We start from the raw sequence: 20,564 nt of genomic DNA, 5'->3' as shown, positions 1-20,564 counted from the left end.
AACATTTTTGCTGGCTCTTTTCTCTGAGGTTGTGTACTGTTTAGATGATCAGCGGTTTGCATCAGACAGCTCTTCCTCGTTCCTTGCTGCTAAACAGCTGCAGAATGGGACCATGCAAATAGCTCTGCCGCTATTTATCCTGCCGGCCCTCCGGGACTGTTAGGGAAGCCAAACCGTAGGCTTTGCTTAGAATACAACTTACACACTTAACATAGTTGTTGGGATCTTGCATCTCTTGTTGTTCCAGTGTCTGGGGGTATAAAGATATAAAGATAACTATCACCTTTATCAAGTGCTGTGAGACTCGCTTAAAAAAAATGCTTTAGAAGAAACAAATATTACTGTTGTTCATGGTACAAAATTTCCCTTTGGCTTCAGACTTGAAATAATAGTCTAAGGATACCCTTGGCTCTAATGTAACGACTCTAAAAATAGTGTTTTGCCTCCACGATCCCAATGTTCATTAAGCCCTGGGAAGAGGAGGATTGCAGTTAAGGTAAAGGCATGCGTTTAAATTGCTTTTTCTTGGTTTTGGATAGAATGCTTCAGGAAGTGGGGAGAGAGCGATGATTGCACACATGGCTACAGATACATCTTTACTCTGCAGGCTTGGGGACTTGGTAGTTTGAGTCTGGTAATATTTTAAGCAGCACGTGAAATAATTGTGAAGACTTGTACTGATCAGCTCGGTGGTGCTGCTGGGAGTACGAGTGGTAACCGCAGGGCAGCTTGCTTGACTGATTTGGCCTTTTCTTGAAATTTTTGATTGGATTAAAAAAAAAAAAAAAATAGAAAAAAACCTTCGGAATGGCAAACAACTCTTTCGTTACTGTGATTAAGTGGGTCTGTTGAAGACGTAGTACTTACCTGTTTCCCTCCGCGTTCCCCTGAGCTGGCTGTGCAGCCCGGGGCTGGTGGGCTCTGTCCCTCGGGCCGGCCGCAGGGGCCGGGGTCTCCCCCCGAGCGCCTCGCACGGCAGCGCCGTGCCCGGGCCCCGGCCGTGCCTGTGCGGGCGGGGCGGCGTGGGCGGGGCCGCCGGACGGGCAGTGCGCCCTCCGGCCGGCAGGGGGCGGGGGCGCGGGGCGGGCAGTGCGCCCTCCGGCCGGCAGGGGGCGGGGGCGGCGGCACCCTGGGCGCGCGGGGCGCCGCGGGCTGCGTGGGGCACCGCCGTCGGCGCCGCCGCTCCCCGCCCCGCGGCCCGCCGCCAACAAGCCGCCGCCTGATTGGCGCCGCGCCTCTCTCTTCTCTCCCGGCAGCCAATCGCGCCCGGCGAGGAGCTGTTGGTGTGGTACAATGGGGAGGACGACCCGGAGATAGCCGCCGCTATTGAGGAAGAGCGAGCCAGCGCCCGGAGCCGGCGGCACTCCCCGAAAGCCAAGAAAGGTAGGGCCCGCCCGCCCGCCCGCCGCCGCCCGCCGCCCCCCCGCCGCGCGCGCCCGTGCCGGGGGGAGGCGGCCCGCAAACTTTTCCCGGGTGGGCGGCGGCGGCCGCCGTGACCTTCCCCCGCCGCCCCCCTCCCGCGGGCCCGGCCGGGCAGCGCGCCGCGCCTGCCGGGGAGAGCTGGGGGGGCCGGGCCCGGGCCGGCGGGGGCTGCCCTGCGCCCGGCCGGGCCCGCCGGCGCCTCAACTTTGGCTGGGGCGGGGGGGCGGCCTCCCGCCGGGCCGGCGCGGGTGGGAACGGCTCGGCGGGGCTTTGTTGCTTTGGATGGTTTCTTAATTTCTCGTTATTTTTAGGGTACTGGCGATGGCGGTGGTTACGAAATGTGGCAGGCGGTGCGAATGGCTACTTCGGGCTGACTTGGGCAGAGGAGGAAGAATGTCGGGGGGTGGGATACACGTTAGTCTCCATGCAAATACGTATGTCGGACCAGACATCCATTATTTTTTCCATGACTAATTCAGTAGCGATATTTTTTAGCGTGCATGAGGCTCCACGCACGGCCTTATATAACTGACATTTCGACTACCGTTTTAGGCCAAAATCGCAACAGAAGCTATCGCTTACAGGGAGTAAATATAAAAAGGAAGTATTTGCAGTTGTAGCACAAGGGTATCAATTCCTCTTGTAGGTGAATATCTACATTTGAGAATTCCCTGAAGGCTACAAACAAGCCAAAGAAAGAAAGGAGATAATATTTTAAATGGCATCCTTGCAAATTATTTTGTTTTCAGACTAAAATTTAGGGCCTGATCTTACTTGCAGCACGAGGCTGTGCTTATACTGGGAGCAAACTCCATTTTTTAGGAGGACAGTTACTATGTAAGTTACTTTAGAAATTGAGGAGAGGGCTGGGAGAAAGAAGTGGTGCAGCACAGTCAGTTATTCTTTCGAGCAGCGATTTGTAGGTCAAGCTAATGCAAACTGAAATTCAGGCACTGATTTTTAGTGTGCTGCCTGTAATGAAAAGCATATTGAGCACATATATAAGTAAAGCTGGGTAAATTAGAGGCTGTATTAGGCTTTTTCTTAAATGTGCATTATCTTAGCAAATAGAATTTGTGTGCCTGTGATTTACCTGAAAGGCTAGAAAAACAGCTTGAAAGAATTTGATTATATTATAAATCAGAAAAGCCAGACAGAATAATTTCTAAGTTAATTTTTCATGTCATAGAAGTTTGATTTGCATTTGTGAAGTTATAGATAAAAATATCAGTAAACTAATCTGGTGCTTCCTGGGTTTTGATTTTCTGCTATTTTGTAGATTTAAAGTTTTAACTGTTTTTACAGATTTCAGACTGGCATTTTATAATTGGATCCTTACCAAGGCTTACAGATATTAAAAAAACCCAAACAACAAAAACCATGAAAAAAAAAACCACCAAAACCCAACCCCAAATACAATATATATATATATATATATATGAAGCAGTTGAAAATAAACAAGGTTAATCTATCGTTGGAATTACACTCTTGTGTCATGAAGCAGAAAGACCAAATTCTTATTTGCTTTAAAATGTTATGTTTCAGCATACTTGCTGTAAAAGATAATGCCATTCATAGTATGTGCTTTATTCTTTTCTAATGCATGTGTATTTTGAAATTGTGTAGTTCTGTTTTTAGTGGGTTCCACTGGAATTATTTTTAGTCTTCTACATTTACTTTTAGTTACTTTAATATTTGTGGTAACATCTGCTAATATTTGCAATTCACAGCAATTTTCCTGTAAGAGAGACAATATTTTTCTGCTGATTTGATAGCAGTAGCTGCAGTTAGGATTCCAAAATGGTTTTACTGATGCCCCTTCTTTTGCAGATTCAGCTGTATCTCCTGGGGTTGAGGTTTTATGGGAAAATAAAGGAAATTTTGATGAGCAGAATTAAAAAGTAATTTTAAAAAACACAATTCTAACTTTATGTTAAAAGGGGGGTGGGGAGGAGAAAAATAGTATCACTTCACGTTATGCATGTGTGAAGTTGGGAGTCAGTGCAAGGTAATCTTTTAGCTTAAATACCAATGTAAGAAACTTGCGAGAGAGTGACACCTCTGAAGGGTTGTGAAATTTGCATTTATTAGTTACCTAAACAGATCAATTAATTCTTTCTTTTATAAACTTTGTTTTGGCCTGTGTTGCAGGTTGTCGTCTTGCACATTGAGGAGAAAATAGAACTAAGTAACAACTGCCAAGTTTAAACAACTGTGAATGAGTGTGTCTTTTGGAAACACATTTTCCAGAAAAGTAAACTGACAGTTCAATACCTTAGCAATGACTAGACGTTATTTGAGAAATGTATTATAATTTAGTTATTCAAAACATGCAGTTATTTAATAGCTCATAATTATTCTCTGTGCAGTAAAACAAATACCCTTCTGAATTTTTAATGCATCTTAAGCCTTGGCCTTGGACAGTTAAGATAGCTATCATTTGACAAATAGTCTTGTTTCTTCAATTTATTTAATGAACTCTTACATCAGAAAAGGTGATTGTTTTACAGGTATTAAAAATGCGATGCATTTTGCCCAATCAGTCAAGGCTTTTATTTTTTTTAAAAAACTTTTCATCTTGCAGTAGGAATACTCTGTATTTCTGAATAAATCCTCACAGGCTGTCAGTTCAGATGGTCTTAACATAAGAGGTGGGCCTTACTAAATCTGTGAAGTTGAGATGGCATTTAAGAATCAGCAGCTGACAGAGTCTAGGGCAGACACAAAGTACAGATTGAACAGTTTTCCTTGACCTTGATCTGACCTTTGTTTGCAAGTGATTACTGACACAAGGTTTGTAATCTCCTTTAGAGCATATTTAGGATGGCACCTGGCATTCTCCTCCATGTACCAGTCTTTTCTAATGTGTTTGCAGGTGAGGTTTTGGTTATGCCAGAGTTGTGCTTCTCAAAACTCATCTGCTCTTCACTTGCACTTCTTCAGCTGTTCAGTGTTGTGCATGTTTTTGCTTTTGTAGTCTGCATTAATGTTCGATAGTTCCTGCCTGGCTTGGTCGTAGGTTTTCATAGCTGGAGTAAATCCGTTGCATCTTTCTTCTACCATGTACAACAGCGTAGGAGTCCTTGAGCAAAAGAGGCAGTTCTTACTAATTTATTTTTATACATTGAAACTTTGCGAGTTGTTGCTAAGGTGATGAAGGCATTTGAGATCTAGAAAGAAATTTAGTAGGATAAAAGGGTATGGCGTGGGGTGGAGGGCACAATGCAACCCCCCAAAAAAGAAAACAATTTGGTGAACTTGGGTAGCATCAAAGACTTTTATTGGGGCCAGCCCCTGTTATCTTTGACATGATTACTAGGTGGTTAAGAGCCAGCAGCCGCTGGTGCATGGTCAACAGCTAGTAGAAAAATGATCTAATACATCTTTGTTGCTTTTGCTTTTTCTGAAATTTCATTTATTTGCTAAGCATTTATCATCTGCTTCTTCCAACTTGTAGTTAATATGCTTCTGTCCTGCCTGCCAAACTCATAGGAAAATTTGTTCAAATCAAATGCATTAGCACAAGATTCTTCATTAATTCCCTTTGTAAGGGGAAAAAAAAAACAAACCCAAAAGAACCCGAACAGCTTCGCTTTCAGTTTATAGTTGAAATCTTGTGTCCATTACAGGAGTAGAATCGACATTTTTTGTTTTTTTTTTTCCTCTCATTGGGGCATTTCTTTATATATGACAGTAGCAACGTGCAGCAGTAGTAAGCAGTAATATCAAAGATGAGTGTTTCTTTCAAGAAAAACACTTCTGGAATCTCTGATTTCAGACTCTGTCTTCCTGTCAAAAGCAACTTTAACTAAATAGAACTGCTAAAAAAAGTATGGTAATACATAAAAAAATCCAGTGGTTTTAACAGGCTATAATCTGCTTTAAGGTGCTAAGCAGGCTCCAAAATGTAATCAAACAGTGCTAAAATAATCTAGGTAGTTTCTGTTACGGATTATGTGACAGATCAAAAGTCTGTTCTTGGAGGAGGAAAGATACTGATGTTACACAGGACAAAAGTTTGCTCTGCTACATGCTTGTGAATAATACCTTTTAAACACTCCTCTTTTTTTGGTGAGGAAGAAGAGAGCAATGTTTTACTTCTCCTGTGCTTATTTATATCTCTGTGGTAGTGGTTCCGTGCTGTGCTGTTCAGCTCGATTTGTCTTAGCTGTGTTCCACTTAGCACTTCTATCTAGGCAACAAACTCCAGTGGCATAACTCGTACTATTGTCTGGAAGGAATACTGCATGTGCCTCTTTCATATCTTCTCTCTATACAGAGTCAGGCTGTTGGGGGTGGGGGAGAAGTCTGTAATTTCATTTTGCCAAAAGCACATGCTGCATAAGGCAACTTGAGTGGGAGTCTTGTCATGAAACCAAATGATCTCTTAAAAAACCAAGTTGTGTCACTTCTTAAAATAGAGCTGGCTATTGTAATGCAGGCAAAACACCTGAATCGGGTTCACTGTATCTTGGACAGGCCCTGGTGATTACTTACTGTAGTACAGTTTTAAAGACTCAAACCATTGCAAATAAATCTTTTAAAACTTTACTACCTTAAATGGTTGTACTGCTGTTTTCCCATAGTTCTTATCAGATTTCAGGGAGAGTATGAACTACAAGATAACACTTAGTAAATAATACTGCCCCAGAGGTAGCGTGAGGTTAAGGTGGGTGAATTATGAATCAATTATCATCTGTTATAAATATTACGCCTTTGTTTTATATTGGTCTGAATGTGAAGTGCAACTTCAGGCTCCCGCTTCACAGATTCTAAGTAAATATTGTCATAATGAAAGTTACACTGGATTTTCGTTTGTCTGTAAGCGTGACAATTGCTGGAATAGTTTCAGATTGCTGCTGTAGAAAAGGGAAATGTAAAGATGAAACGATCGGGTTAAGTTCTGTGATAGTAGAAATCCTTGCAGGTTTTTTGTTAACTACTTTCATAGGCATTCTCACTTAGTTCCAAATAATTAGCTGTACTTGAGAGTCACATAACTATGCATCCTGTTTACAGAAAGGTAGGCCTTGGATTGCCATCTGGATGTCATCACACATGGAAATCATGGCCAAACGATGCCCTGATTGTTCTTTAAGTTACATTAATTTATTAGTTCAACTTGTAGTTGGAATAAGTTTACAAGTTTATTTCCAAACAGAAAAGAGCTTGTGAGAAACATGGTTGTGTAGTAGTTGGAATGTAGCTTATAGAAGGATGTTAAAGTTCTGTAAGTTGTACGTTTGTAGCAAGGATAACATGAAATTATATTCTTACCGAAGCTCTGTTTCCAACAGATTTAATGAAAAACCTAGAAAGTAGAGGCTTCAAAATTTCCTGGCCGATGACTGGGAAAAGGCAAGGGAAGAAGAAGGTCAACAAGATAATCTGGAACAAAGTCTTAAAATTAAATTTACTTTGATTTCCCCAAATCACTGATTTATGAGAAGAATTATACAACTCTAGGCAAAAAGCTGTATTTGGGATTCAAGGGAATGGTACCTCTCATGACAGCTTTTGTCTGGTGAGTATCTAATACATTTGAGGTCTTCCAACCAGTGGAAGTTTTCTTTTATCCCTCATAAATGGGGCCCTTTCAATATGAGACTCGTATTACTTTAAATTCCCATCTTCACTTCTACAGCGATGCTCCCAGTCCCTATGATAGCTGCTGCGCTAAGCTTTTCCAAACAGCAGAGTGAAATTGGTATGATTCATTCCAGCCTGGCTTCTGCCAACGGGTTTAAGAATAGGTGAAGATAAGCCTTCATTTCAGAGATTTAAAAAAAAATAAATCTGTATATTAAAAAAAAAAAGTTAATTCAGCGCTAAATTGCATGTATTGAACCCCTCAAACTCTGTATTTCTTAGCGTAAACTTTTGGAAACATAAAGCCTTAGCACATTCAGGAATTTTCTAAGTTATTAAAAACATCAATGTTTTTGCTTTAGTCAGGTTGTATCATATTTATGTGAACATTGGGAAACTTGTTTACTTACGTGCTGTAATTACAAGGTTGGGGAAGGCTGTAGGGTTGTTTGCCTCTTCAGAAGCCTCAGATGTACTATTGTGTATACACTCCCTGTAAAAGTTTCCACATACGCAGCTGGTAGTGGGAATCCACAGGTGCTCTCTGGCAGTGTGGGACTGTTGAGTGTGTCATGGTATGTGTCTGTGTCACACGTGGGATCAGACCCCCTGGGGTTTGTAGGACATGGCCCCAGCCTTGTCTGCGCAAGCCTCTGCCTGGCGATGCCACTACAAAAACAGAACTTTTTATAAGAAGAATTTAGCAAAGGGCTTGAAGGTGGTCGGCAATGCAGTGTAAGGACTCGGTGCTGATTATCAGACGTTTTTTAAAACAAGTACTACAAGCACCTTGCATACTCGCTGTTAATTTATCTCTGTGGTTTTTTTGTCTTTAACTTAAAAATATGGCCTTCACGATTGTAACAAGCTGGCGTGTTTCTAGCTATACGCTTATTTCTGGTTAGGGCAAATGTATGTATTTACCTAACAAAGTAAAAATATTTTTCTTAAGTGATTATTCCAAATATAAAAATGTTCCATATTTTTCTTTATACTTTTGCTTTTTCAGCCATGCTTCTTCCTTACAGTATTTTTTCCAAGTAAAAAAAAAATAAAATAAATGTATCTTGAGCACAGTAGCAGCATTTCTTGGCAAATTTGCTAACGTTGTCTGCAGTTACATAACCTGCAGTGGGAAGTGAAATAAGGCACCAGACAGCTTTTCCGTATTAATCAATCTTTTTATATTGATCAAGATTAGCTTTGAGACAGTGAGTGACCTGGAAGAAGCTTGGTATTCCACTGCTAATCTTTTTTTTAATTAAGCCCATGTGTTTTGAAATTATTCTTCTTAGGAAAATATTTTTATCTTAATTTTCCTGAAAATAAGTTAAAAGTTGTTAAGTTTCTATTGAAATATTATTCTCCTTGAATAAATATTTTATTCTATTCGGATTTTCCAAAACTTACTTGGAATGTTCTCTTCTGAGTCTTAGAACTGTTTTAATGCTTTTGTGTAGAAGATGCAGAGAGAATTTGGTGATTGCTGTTTTAGGGAAGAGCTTTGAGATAAATAATTTGGAGGTTATGTTCCAAAATAGGCATGAGATGAATTCCTACAAAATGGGAGGATAGGCTGTGTTTTCCAGACTGTGACAACAAACGCTTTTATTTTTCTGTTAAGTGACCTATTTTGTGGCTTAGAATTGTCTTGTTGCTTGTCCCATACAAGAGAGCAAACTCAATGATGACTGCCTTACCTATATTAAAGTATTTGGGTTTGCTCACTGAATTATTCACATAAATAATTATTTCTTGAATTCCTTTGTATTACCTGCTGTTAAGTCAGGGGTTTAACAGACACTTGTTCTTTCTATAGTTTTCTTACCCACCTGTGCAGTCTACTTAATTTTTTCTTTTATAATTGGACTTTCTGGCTTTTATGGTAGATAAAGGTGAAGACAATGATTGACTTGCAATGTATGGGTTTTTTTTTTACCTCTGGCTTGAATCAGTCTTAATTCAGTGAAGTCTCTAATTTCTCCTTGTAATAAGAATCTTCCATACCTCTGCCTTCTTTTGTTTTCTTTTTATGCTTCATCTTTTCAAAAACCAAATATTACTGATATTGATTCTGTGTCATTAACTCTACTAAAACTTTTTAGTGCTTGTTTTTATTACATTTTACCATAATTTTGCATTGTCTATTTTACTTGTTTACGGAGAATGTCTTACACGGAGAGTCTGTATGAAGGTGCCTTGCGCAGTTTATTGTGCAGCGATAAACAAGCATGTTTAACTTCAGGTGTGTGAATACAAAGTTTTGATAGCTGGTTTATTTATGGGAGAGATGCAGGCTCCATTTGTGTGTGTCTGGCCGAGAGCTCTGTTCTGTAATTGTGAGAATCTCCTTCGTAAGTTAACTTGACTTTGTGAAGTCTCTCTGAAGATTCTCATGTCACTGGATTACAAAACTGCAAAATACTGAAGCAGTTTTATATTCCACTTACTGATGGGTGTTTTTAGTACGTTTTCCAAATGAACAAAAAGGATAAACAGTTGTCAGACCAGAATGTATTTTTATTTTTTTAAATCTACCAAACCTTCAAATTTGTTTTGTTATTCCTGCCAAAAGTGTTACACAGATTTACAGGAATGACTTTGTTCTGAAGAATTCTCATTGGCCTACACTTGCTGGGACAAGTTCCTCAAGGAAATATTATAGCAGTCTATAGTTTTTACTTGGGTTTAACAGTTATTGAAATAAGACTCACTGGTATTTCAGTATTTGTAGCCAAGAACTTAGATAATGTCTGACCATTAAATTCTCACTAGCAAATATTTACCTCTTACAGACTTTTCCCCTGGCCTAGGCAAGCACAATATTTAGTTGGATCACCAGTGCATGAAAGCGGTTTAGGATGAAACTTTCAGAAGCAATTAGGAGCTTACCAGGGTTGCTGTTAAAGAGTTAATTTTGTTGTCACACTTACTATCAGAGTTCTGTAAAAGCATTTGATAGGCTGTGATTAATGCTGTAGAACTTCAAAGAGACAGTATTATTAATGTGATGATTGACATAAAATTACTCTAGCGAGAGTATTATAATAGCTGAAAATCTATCATCTTGATGATTATTACTGCAAAATGCCATGGAAATGGCTGGTGAGCTATACATCTATTCTAACTTGCATTGAGAGCCATATGTCTCACTTGAGTCTGGTGAAATGTGAATCTTGCTTTATTTGGCAGCCCACAAGAAACAGTTTAATTGTTGAATGGGAAAGGCCTAAGTGTTCCTGAAAGTGACTTGATTCGTCTTAAGTTCTGGTCAATTTTCTCATGCTTCGCAGTTTTTCAGAGCCAAGTCCAATGCAAACTTCCCTAAGTTGCTGCCAGTAAAATTGGAAACCAAATGCCTAATAGTAAAGTCTGGTGTGAAGCAGCTCAGCTGCAATGATAGCTGACCTCTCTTTCGTCGTGAGTTTGCATCAGAATGTTAAAATACACCCCTTTGCCATCGAGTCATAGGCTTTAAAGGAAAGGGGTGTGATACTGCTGCCAAACACTGGAGTTCTCTTGGGCTATGACCAAGGAGTAGGTCATACTAAGTTTCAGTGAGTTGAGTAAAAAATTGACTGCCCTGCAAAGTGTTGTGTTTCGAGTTGCAGGTGAAAAGCAGAGTGTCTGGTGTTCCAGATCTTACAGGCCTTTGTCAGGGATTGCAAAAGCAAAGTGGACTTTGTGCTGAAACTTCCTTGTCGCTACCAAATCCTTAACTGCTGTCAGGCTCCAGCCTCCACGCTCGCATACACCAGAGCTGTTTTCTCTCATTCCTTGCCTGCGAATGAAAGAGTCTTAAGTTATTTTTCAGTGATGTTTTATTTTTATATTCTGTTCTAGTTCACATTTTATGCTATCAAAAGATGTGTGCAAAAAACTCCTACAGTTTTAAAGTCTAATTTGATCTAAGCAGGTTAATCTTGATTGAATGTAGAAGCTAACTGAGCAGAAGACAAATACATTTGTGCTCTGACTGGGATTTGTTTTCACTTTATTTGAAAAATGGAGGAAGTTGCCATTCCCTGTAGTAACTTTATGGGCCTGTTGACCTTTCTTGGTTTCATAAATTAAGCAGATAACGGTTTGCTGTTGTCTGGTTTGGGGCAAACTAAATTTGGTAATGTTTGTTGTCGGTTCTGTTAACATGAGTGCCAACTGTTGCTGTTGGCCTGTAGTACTCTCTTGTGCTTCTTGAGCAGTGCACTTTTTGGGGCAACTGGAGCATTACAATTAGAGTTCCTTTGCAAATAAAATTGACTATATCTTCTGTTATCAGAGAAGACTGAAAAGCATTTCTCTAAGAAAATATCAATGGGCTGCAGCTGACAGGAATGAAACCCTTGGTTTTACAGAGGAAGCTAAGCAAATCTTCCACAATTCCTCAGCGGATGAAAATTGTTCGGGGACTGTGTTGTACATTCAGATAATGTGTTTATGCGATGTTTACCCTGCTCCTTTGCCTACTTTTATATATTAGACCTGCAGTGATATGCTGCCTTATGACCTTGGATTGTCAGTCTGAAGTTGGAAGGAGATGAGTCTTTCCAAATATAACAGATGCAGAGAAGCAACACTTTTATGCCTGCAAATGTGTCATGATGCTATTACGCTTATTAAGAATTAAAGATGTTCCTTGTTAGGTTGAAGACCCAGTTCATAAAAATGGTGTAATATTTTTAATGGGGACTAATGGAAGTGCACTGCATATTTACTACAGTGGGTAATTGGCAATTCTGGTTTTGTCATCCCTGCTTCAGTTGTTAATCGTGGTGTTATCCTTGTACAATATTTGTATGGGAGTGCATGTAGTTTGACATACTGTTTTCACATCTCTGTTCTTAGTGTCTGAACAGAAAGTTCAGGGAAGTTAGTAATGCTATGCTTGCAGTAAATAATAGTCTTTAAAACTACAGAAAAAAGAAATAGTGTTTAAGGCAAGCTTGCATTACATGGCAAAACTGATATCTTGGCACTTTGGAGTGTGATGCAAAAAGGAGGGCAGTACGCTAGGGGAAATACTACTGAATATGTTTTCCAAAGTAATTTTCCCTTTTTGAAATGCAAGATACTAGCCTATTGTATATATCTTGGATTGCTGCTGGTAATATTAGAAAAAACTTTTCATTAACAAAAATGTGTGCCGTATGTGTTTTTCGCTACTGAATCCCCCAAAGTAAAGGTTAACTCTGCGAGTTGTACTGAAGAAAAATGGGAGAATAAGAAGGTTAAAGGAAAGAAAATTGGAAATGTATACCAAGGAGCGGGATGAAATACGTTACAAAACAGAAGGGCATAATTTTACTGAGAATACTTTACTGTTTTGTGGGAGAAAAATTTCTGACAAGTGACGCGTTGTAGGTATGGTGAACAAAAGGATTCAGTTGGGTAAAAATGAGTAACAGGTCAGATTTGAGTGGACGTAAACAAAAAATGTTGAGTGTGACCTTGTAGCAATTCCAAGGAGTTTAACTTCATACACAGGATATTTAATCTGGTGGTAGCAGCACTGTCTGGATCCTACATCTGTGAGAGGCTTTGCTCTTGTTTCCTCAGCGTTAGAGACTCCTGTTACAGTAATCCCAGTGCTCCGGCTAAATACAAAGGCAGTCCTGTTTCCTGGGAATTGTAGCCTTGGTACAGCTGCATTCTCCAAGTAAAGCCATAGCCCATTACTGGGCAAATGTTTGGGGAAACTGTGTGGTTTTGGTCTTCCGTGCAATTGCAGCTTTTCACTAACCTTTTGAGAGTTCTGTTTGGCACAGTAGAGCAAAATTACTCTTGATAACAGAACATGGCCTTTATCAGCAGTGTATGAAGGGCTAATTGGATTAGCTTTTGGGTCGGCATGTGGACTCAGCAATCCTTTTGGCGTTTTTGTTTTCTTTCCTAAAATGTCACATATTGGTATGGTCACTGTTGAATTTGAACATCTCCAGTTTGTCAAACAGCAGAATAAAACAGCAGGTAAAGTGCTAAGTAGTTACTTTTAAAAATAACTTAGCTAAAGAACCTGGATATTTTTGATTTAATCTTCTCAAATGTTTAGTGATCCAAATAAGGTCATGAAAAATATTTGCGTTATTTATTACATATAAAGACAGATTGACCTAATAGTGATAATTTTAGACTTTGTGGTACAAGTAGTCACATGAGGCCTTACTTTTGCATTTTCTTGAAAATGATGCTGTCAAAATTAATGTTATTCCTTAATTATCTGAGTGCAGCATCATTTCAGGGTCAGAAAAACATTTCAGGGAGAGCAACAGTGAATGTAAAAGCAGCATTTCCTGCATTCAAGTAAAAGTTCATCTTCGTTAAAGGTGGAGATTTAAATTTTGACTAATTCTCTGTATTTACATACAAAATTTGGATGCTCTATTTTTAACTGAGTGGTATATAAAAACTGGCTAAGCATAGAGAACACAGGTTATTTCTGGAAAATCTGTTTGCCAGCAGTTATTTCTTTTGCTGCTTCTTTTGTTTTAATACTTAGCAAAATAGAAGCTAATGGAATATAACTACAGAGAAGAGTGTTTATTATATTTTATGTAGTGGGTTGGCTGTGTCTGTGGTAGCTGTGGTTAGCTAACAAGTAACTTGCTAGGAATTTGTAGTGAATGGTGGGAGGTTGTGTTTATTAGGGAGGGTAGGAGGTAGAAATACACAACTGCATTGAGTAATTGAGAAATTCTAGAGCAAATCTGTGTATTTGTGTACTCCATACCTGCTATTTTAAGTTTAGAAATACTGGCATAGGGGCAGAAAGAATACTTAATTTTTGAGAAGATAAAAGCTCTGTGTTTAATTATTTACACTTAATTGTTTCATCACATTGTGTGGTGCTATGCTAAATTTTTAAATTAAAATTGCATAGAATTAAACCCTGTGGATATTGGTTTGCCATACTTTTGTAATTGTTAAGTGACATTCTGTACTACTCAAGTCATTATGGATGAGTAAGTATTCTAGTCTATAAACTTAAGACTTCCTATGATTTATACTCCTAGTAGTCAGAAGGCATAACATAATAAGGACTTGAATGAGGTGCTGCAGATGTGGATGGTACACTACTGCAAACAGATAATATAAACTACTTTTTGCTTCTCTCTCTGCTACAGAGGGTGACGGTACATACTTCATGTTTTGTAAACTAGATTATATGAAGAAGACTGGAGACAATTCCCGTTTCAATTTTTGTGGACTGGTGTAATACCATACATTTAAGATAGGCTTTCTGCTTGTAGGATTTTTCAGCCTAAATATTTTTTATTTATTTTTCATCTGCTTACCTGCATTTTGTGAATAGCATCAGCTAAGCTTTTCTGGCTGCATGCTTCTTGCAAACTGTTGCATCATTTCTTTGTGTTGGCATGGCATATCCTGTGATGCCATGCTAACTTTTCTTGTCCTGATTATTATATAATTTAAAAAGTTTGTGGTGGGATATAGTAACGTGATCTTCAGCGCTATCATTAAAGCGGAGACTTTGCCAAACATTTGCAGAAATGGGTGTTTTAAATAGCCCAGCTCAGATTTTTCTTACACTTTCCATGGCAACAAGTTCGTCTGTTACGCAAATGTCATCTTAACAGTCTCTGCAAATGCATTGCTCTATTTCTTTTGTGCAAAATGGATGTTTAGTGCTTGGTGCAAACATTTAATGCACATATGCAGTTAGGTGTACATGTGTTTGGCTTCAGGTGTACTGAAATATCTCCCCAAGGTGAGATTTTACTGCAACTCTTGGTTGGAAAATACAGTGATTAAAATGCTACTATTTGTAGCAAGTGATGGTTAATGTGTAGCAATATGTTTATACAACAGGCAGTTTGGTATTAATAAATTACTGTGAAGTTTGTCTTCCATGCTTATTCTGTTCTTCTTTCTTCTGCTTCTGCCATGTAAGTTTGAAAGTGTCTTTTTAAGGACAAAGAGATGTAAGTTCTGCTGGAGAAAATTACAGAAGAACATTTGCGCACTGTATTTGCTTTTGTTCTTGATGTCGAGCAGCTGTTTTATCTCTGCTGCTGCTATTTGTGGTCTTCAAACAGTGGTAGTAGTACTGGTCGTTGAGTTTTGAATTACAGTGAGGGAAGATACATTATCTAAAACCATGGGGCCTGCAGTTTATTTTTCAGAGACCTTGCTTCTATAACTTTTGCTTTTTGAAAGATCCCTCCGGGAGACCTTCAGTGTCATTTGCCACACGTGAACCTGTTGCAGGACAGGCTATGTCCATGCGCTACTTCTGCCTCTCCTGCCAGCCTGCAAGGGAAGGACGTGGAGGGCTGAACTCAGACAAGGGTGGTCAGCCCCTGGTGTTTCAATTACACGGGCATCGTGAGCAGTTCAGGTGCAGTGCCCTGCCAAGTCTTTGTCCTAAGAACAGCGGAGGGGTTGTGTTAAGCCCGAGGCCTAAGAGATAATACGAGCCTCCAGCTGTGGGATGAAGCAGTCCAGCAGAGAATGGTGAAGCCAGCATAGGCTGAACGTCCAGGTTTGTAGTACATGGATGCGACTTTGGCTGTAGATAACTTCCAAGATTTTTCCAGTATTTTTCAAAGTATATAGCTATATGTGTTATGCCTCTCCACCTTTAAAATTAATATATTAAGTTTGGGCAGATTGATAATACAGAACCAAGATCTTCTGTAGCTCTAAATTATTCATGTGGGTCTCAGGATTCAGAAGTTGAAAGTTCCGTTTTGATAATTTTTGTGTGCTGCAAAACATCTCACATCAGCGTTAGTGTTTCACTTGCTTAATAATACCTAAAACTATGCCTACGTAAACAAGTTGTATCTGATAACCTTGTAATGGTATGGCAAGAAAAATGCCCCAGTGATTACTTAGAGTAATGATAGATTGAGGAAAGCAGAGTAATAAATATATTTAAATTTTGCCTTTTTTCTGCAGTATTTTCGTACATACTTGACAGCATTGTTGAAATAGGCCTTTTAGTGATACTGTGTATGTAGCCATTCAGATTTAATTGACATCCCCTTTAATGAGATGTTTGTTTCCAAGATTGATCTCTGTCTTCTGTGGCTTGAATTTCACCCTTTGAATTGCTGGAATATGAATAAAAATGTGCTGTATTTGCATCCTTTTTACATATTTTTTTTAATTCTTAGTGTTAGAAAGATTTAGTCTTGAAAATGGACAAGTCAGTTAATGTTGTTGTACTTAGTCTGCTTTTGAATCTGAGAGATCAGTACCTTCCCACCTAGGGGAGGAATTCTGTCAGGGTGTTCGAAAGGGTTTTATGTGTGCATGCACGCCAGCAAGTGGGATGCATATTTGTAGACAAACTGGGAAATTGTCCCAGTATAGCGTATCTTACGTAACAAGCCAGAAAAAGCTTTTATTTCATTAATTCATACCAATTCAGTGAGTGGGGGGGGGGGGGGGGGAAGAATACATACACCACCAAGGCTGCTCTGTGGCAGCACTTGAATATCTGAGTCTTTGGGCCTTGGGAGGCATCCTGTTGGGTTCTGCAGTCATTTTTGTTGCCAGTACAAGAGCATTTTTCCCCAAAGCATTTGGTAGGCAGTGATTTCAAATTTTGTTTTAAGTTGGAAGCTTTTGAGTTCAGAAATGTTCCCTCCCCAGGTAATAATGTATGTGTGTGTTCAGAAGTACGCTTCAGAGGTTTTTGGCTAAGCTTGCTCTAATCAAGTTTCAAAGCAATATTTAAATGCAAGTAGTCAAAAGGAACTTTGGGATATTGTTGCATTAACGATAGCATTATGTAAGAAATACTGGAAGCTGATGTTAGGATATTTAAGTAACTTCATTTTAATAAAGCAGAAATTATGTTTTTTCTTTCAAGGCTGTAATCTTTTCTATTCCTAGCCTAATACTTACTAGCTTTGTGACTTACCCTTGCTGGTTTTACTCTCACTTCCTCTTTTCTCCAACAACTTGCAGTGTGATGTTTTGAACAATGTAGTGGAATAACCTCACCTATCCTACAATTAAAACTTTGGACAGCAATTTAAAAAATGTTTTAATTTGTCATAAGCTATGAGATGGGGGATGCTGAGAGTCAAATATTCCTTGATGCAGTAATATGATGGAGGTGTAAGTCCACAGTGCGTAAGATGCGGCCCCTCTTGAAAAATGAATGAATTAACTGTGCAATGAACCTGTAGTATATACTTTGAAATGTGGCTATTGGCTTAGACCTTTAAATAAAATATGTGCATAACCCTGTGGGTTTGAGATCATGTTTTCAGCAAATTTCTGTAATCCCCATGATTATACAACTACTTCTCAAACACACACACACATATATATATATATACACACACACACATTATATATATAGGGCATGTCATACTTACCAGCTTTCCCAAAATGTTGAAGAGTTCTTAGCTGTTCTCAGTGACTGTCAGCTGCCCCTAACACACAGGTATGTTGCTATTTGTTTAGCCCAAGTAGTTTATAATCTGTCTGAGCAGGTGCTGGTAGATAATAATTGAAAGGTTTTGTAAACAAGATTTCACTATGTAATGGACTGTGGCTAATGGTAGAATTAAAAAAACCCAAAAGCAAAATGAAGACACTTAAATGCTAATGGAAGAAAATATGATAAAAGAACAGCCTTAGTATTCATATGTTTATAATGGTCATTTTGATTTCACTTTTTTTATTTTTTAGTGCTTAGTTACTTTACTGTTTAATCAGTTCGGTTTATTAGACATCTAAGGTCTTCAGTATTTATATGCTCTGACAGTCATAGTGGGACAAGATTCTTAAGAAGTCACTGCAACATGTTTCTGCATTTTTTCATGCTCTTCTAGCCAACACAATTTGGATTTAATTTTTTGGAGCATTTTATACTGTTATTTTGGGTAGGGTATTTTTTTTGTGTTAAAGGCTTTGTTTTTTTTAATAGCCTGTCTTCCACAACAAACTACAAGTCTGATTTTCACAGATGCTTGAAGGTTTAAGGAATTTACTTTGAAAACATGGTATCTACCAGTATTCTGGATACAGGAACAGAGGAATTCTGGTGCACAGCAGACCGTTGCTCAAACTAAAAATCAAGTTGCATCACTGTTTTAGAATGCATTAATCAAAATAATGTGGAAATGGTCATACAGTTGTCTTTGGCTGAATTTTCTGTAAGGATTTTTTTAGCTTGTGTGTACACTTAATGTTTATTTCATTCTCTCCAATGAGAGAATGTCAAATGTAGAAATACTTTTTTTTTTTTTTTGAGAAGAAACCCAAATAATCTGAAGTTGATTTATAGAACAGTGGCAACTATGGTGTGGGATTGATGCAGACTTTCTTTGATCTGAGCCAGTCCCCGAGGGATTTGACTGGTGGGTTTGTATTATGACACTGTAATTCGCATCATGAAACTGCGTGGTTGCTGTCCATCAGGGTACGACATGCAAATTTGACCTTTTCCCTTCAGCTGTACCCAGGAGACTTGAGCTTTAGGCAGGTGTCTGTGGTGCTCTTAAGCAACAGCACAGGTGGGGTACAGGGTAGATAGGTTGTTACCGAGCAGCGGTAGTTGCTGGCTACAGATATCAAAGGAATACTGGAAACTCATACCAGTAATTTTTTTTCCTTATTAACCCAAGATTTTTGGGGAGGCAGATGTCTATCTTTCACATTTCTCATAAGTGATCGAGACAGTGTTTGAGATAAAATGTGAGTGTCCTTCTGATTTTGTGATCTTAACAGTGAACGTTTGGCACTTAAAGGTTATTGAAGATCATAGCATCTTGTACAGTATTAGCAATATTTAATCATAGAATTCAGCTCTGACTGTATGGAAAGACTGTGATTAACTTCTTCCCTTCTGGCGCCTGAGTATCCTTATCCCACCCCACCAGAAATAACTCACTGGTTTTACAGTTCCATTAGTATTTTGGTAAACAGCAAAAATACGAGCACAGATAACTGTAGGTTGTTCTGAGAAGTCTTGGTTAGATCAATAAAATGAAGTATAGGCAAATAAAGATTATTTCTCCCTTTTTAAATTCTTACTCTGTTGTCATCTGAACTCCTCTGAAATAAGTGGGACTACTGATTATCTGGACATTGGCAGTAGCACAAGATCTCCTGTGCCTGTTGCGATGTTTATGGTAAATATACAGGTATTGTAAAGGTGTAAAGGCAGATAATGCTTGTGCCGGTCTATACAGCATAAGTGAAGGAAAAGGGAAGAAAAGGAACCATATTTAAAAACTAAGTTGCAAGAGAAATTTTGATACATTCCTCTCTTGATCTTTGTCACTATAGACAAGTAGCTACTTTCTGTCTCTTTCATTCATTTTCCTTTGCATCTGTCTTTTGCAATTCTTTTAACGTACGTACACATATATTAAGTTCTGCCCTTCATTTATTCTTTTGTCATTGTTTCCATTTCACTTTCCCTGTGTTTCATTCCTGTATCTTTCTTGTTTAGACCAAGTGGAGGATCCAGCTGGCAGTACCAGCCATGTAGGACCCTTCAGGAACCTGATGGTAAGTGCACATGTGTACTTATACTCAGGCTTCCACCAGGTTCTGCATTCTGAGGCATTTCCCCCCTCCTCCAGGCTTCTGTTACATCTTGACATCTTAAACTGTAAGAAAACGAAGGGACAGACCTTGAGATACTCATTAATATCCTTTATATCAGAATAGTAGGTTGCATTTTTCATTGAAAATCTGCAGGAAGAAATGATGCAAATCCTTCAGGTTTACATGGATTTAAAAAACACTTTGAGAACTCGTGGAGGAAAGTCTGTCCAAAGCTATTGAATATCTTCAGAAGTTCCTGAACTCTAGCTGCATGAAAGCTGGGAGAGCTTACCAATAAAGTATCACTTTTTTCTTGGTTTCTCTTCCTGGGCATCTGCTATTGAGCTTTCAGGGCCCTGAAATGGATGCATCTGGGGCAGTTGTTGCCATACTTGAGCACAGAGGATTCTTTTAAACTTTACAAAGAAAGCTACAACCTAGAAAATGAACAAACAAAAGCTGGTAAAAGGAAAACATCAAAAATTGGTTTGTGTCTCTAGTTGATGTGTGTCAGCAATTGATCTGATGGATCTAAAATTACATATGTACGCAAGTGGTTTTGCTCGCTGTTCTGAGTAAGGGCAAGTAGGTGCTAGATGAATCTTCTCTTCAAATATGTTTATACTTATAGGCAAAGAACTTTAAACACATCCAGCTGTATCAGTGAGCAGGTTGCATTGTGAGCATGTTGCATTTTTTAAAAAATCTTATTTAGGAGTTTGGCAGAACTTGCAAATGATGTTCTTTCCATCAATAACATAAGGATGTACGTGACTTAAGTAACTCAGTTTTGCATACAAATCATGCTATTCTAGTGATTTCCAAGGTTATAATTGGATTTGAGGTACTAGAAAATTTATATTCTGTAAATGGATGACACCTGGAAAACCTACGCAAGCTTTAGCACTTACAAGTGATTTTTGTTGTTGCTTGTACATACTTGACCTCACACTTTTAAGAGCAGGATATATTTCTAGTCTTTTATAAGAAAGAATTAATTGGGTCTTGGTTTGAAGGCT

The 20,564-nt window shown here is 38.9% G+C and overlaps 1 protein-coding gene across 5 annotated transcripts in view; it reads left to right on the top strand.

Moving 5' to 3' along the window:
* PRDM2 (PR/SET domain 2) overlaps positions 1–20,564 on the top strand; it is a 73,372-nt gene that overhangs the window by 26,711 nt on the left and 26,097 nt on the right. For 3 of the 5 annotated variants that reach the window (XM_037378898.1, XM_037378899.1, XM_037378900.1), the window contains exons 6-7: positions 1,257–1,383; positions 1,734–1,856. In XM_037378898.1, coding sequence (XP_037234795.1) covers positions 1,257–1,383; positions 1,734–1,856 — 250 coding nt within the window. Of the gene's footprint in view, positions 1–1,256; positions 1,384–1,733; positions 1,857–19,447; positions 19,507–20,564 lie in introns of those variants that run through there. The other 2 variants (XM_037378902.1, XM_037378901.1) reach the window with 2 other exon arrangements.

Source organism: Falco rusticolus, chromosome 3 (assembly GCF_015220075.1).
Source record: "Falco rusticolus isolate bFalRus1 chromosome 3, bFalRus1.pri, whole genome shotgun sequence".
NCBI classification, from domain to species: domain Eukaryota; kingdom Metazoa; phylum Chordata; class Aves; order Falconiformes; family Falconidae; genus Falco; species Falco rusticolus.
The sequence above is the reverse complement of the archived record's forward strand: the minus strand, read 5'-3'. Positions and strand labels throughout refer to the sequence as shown.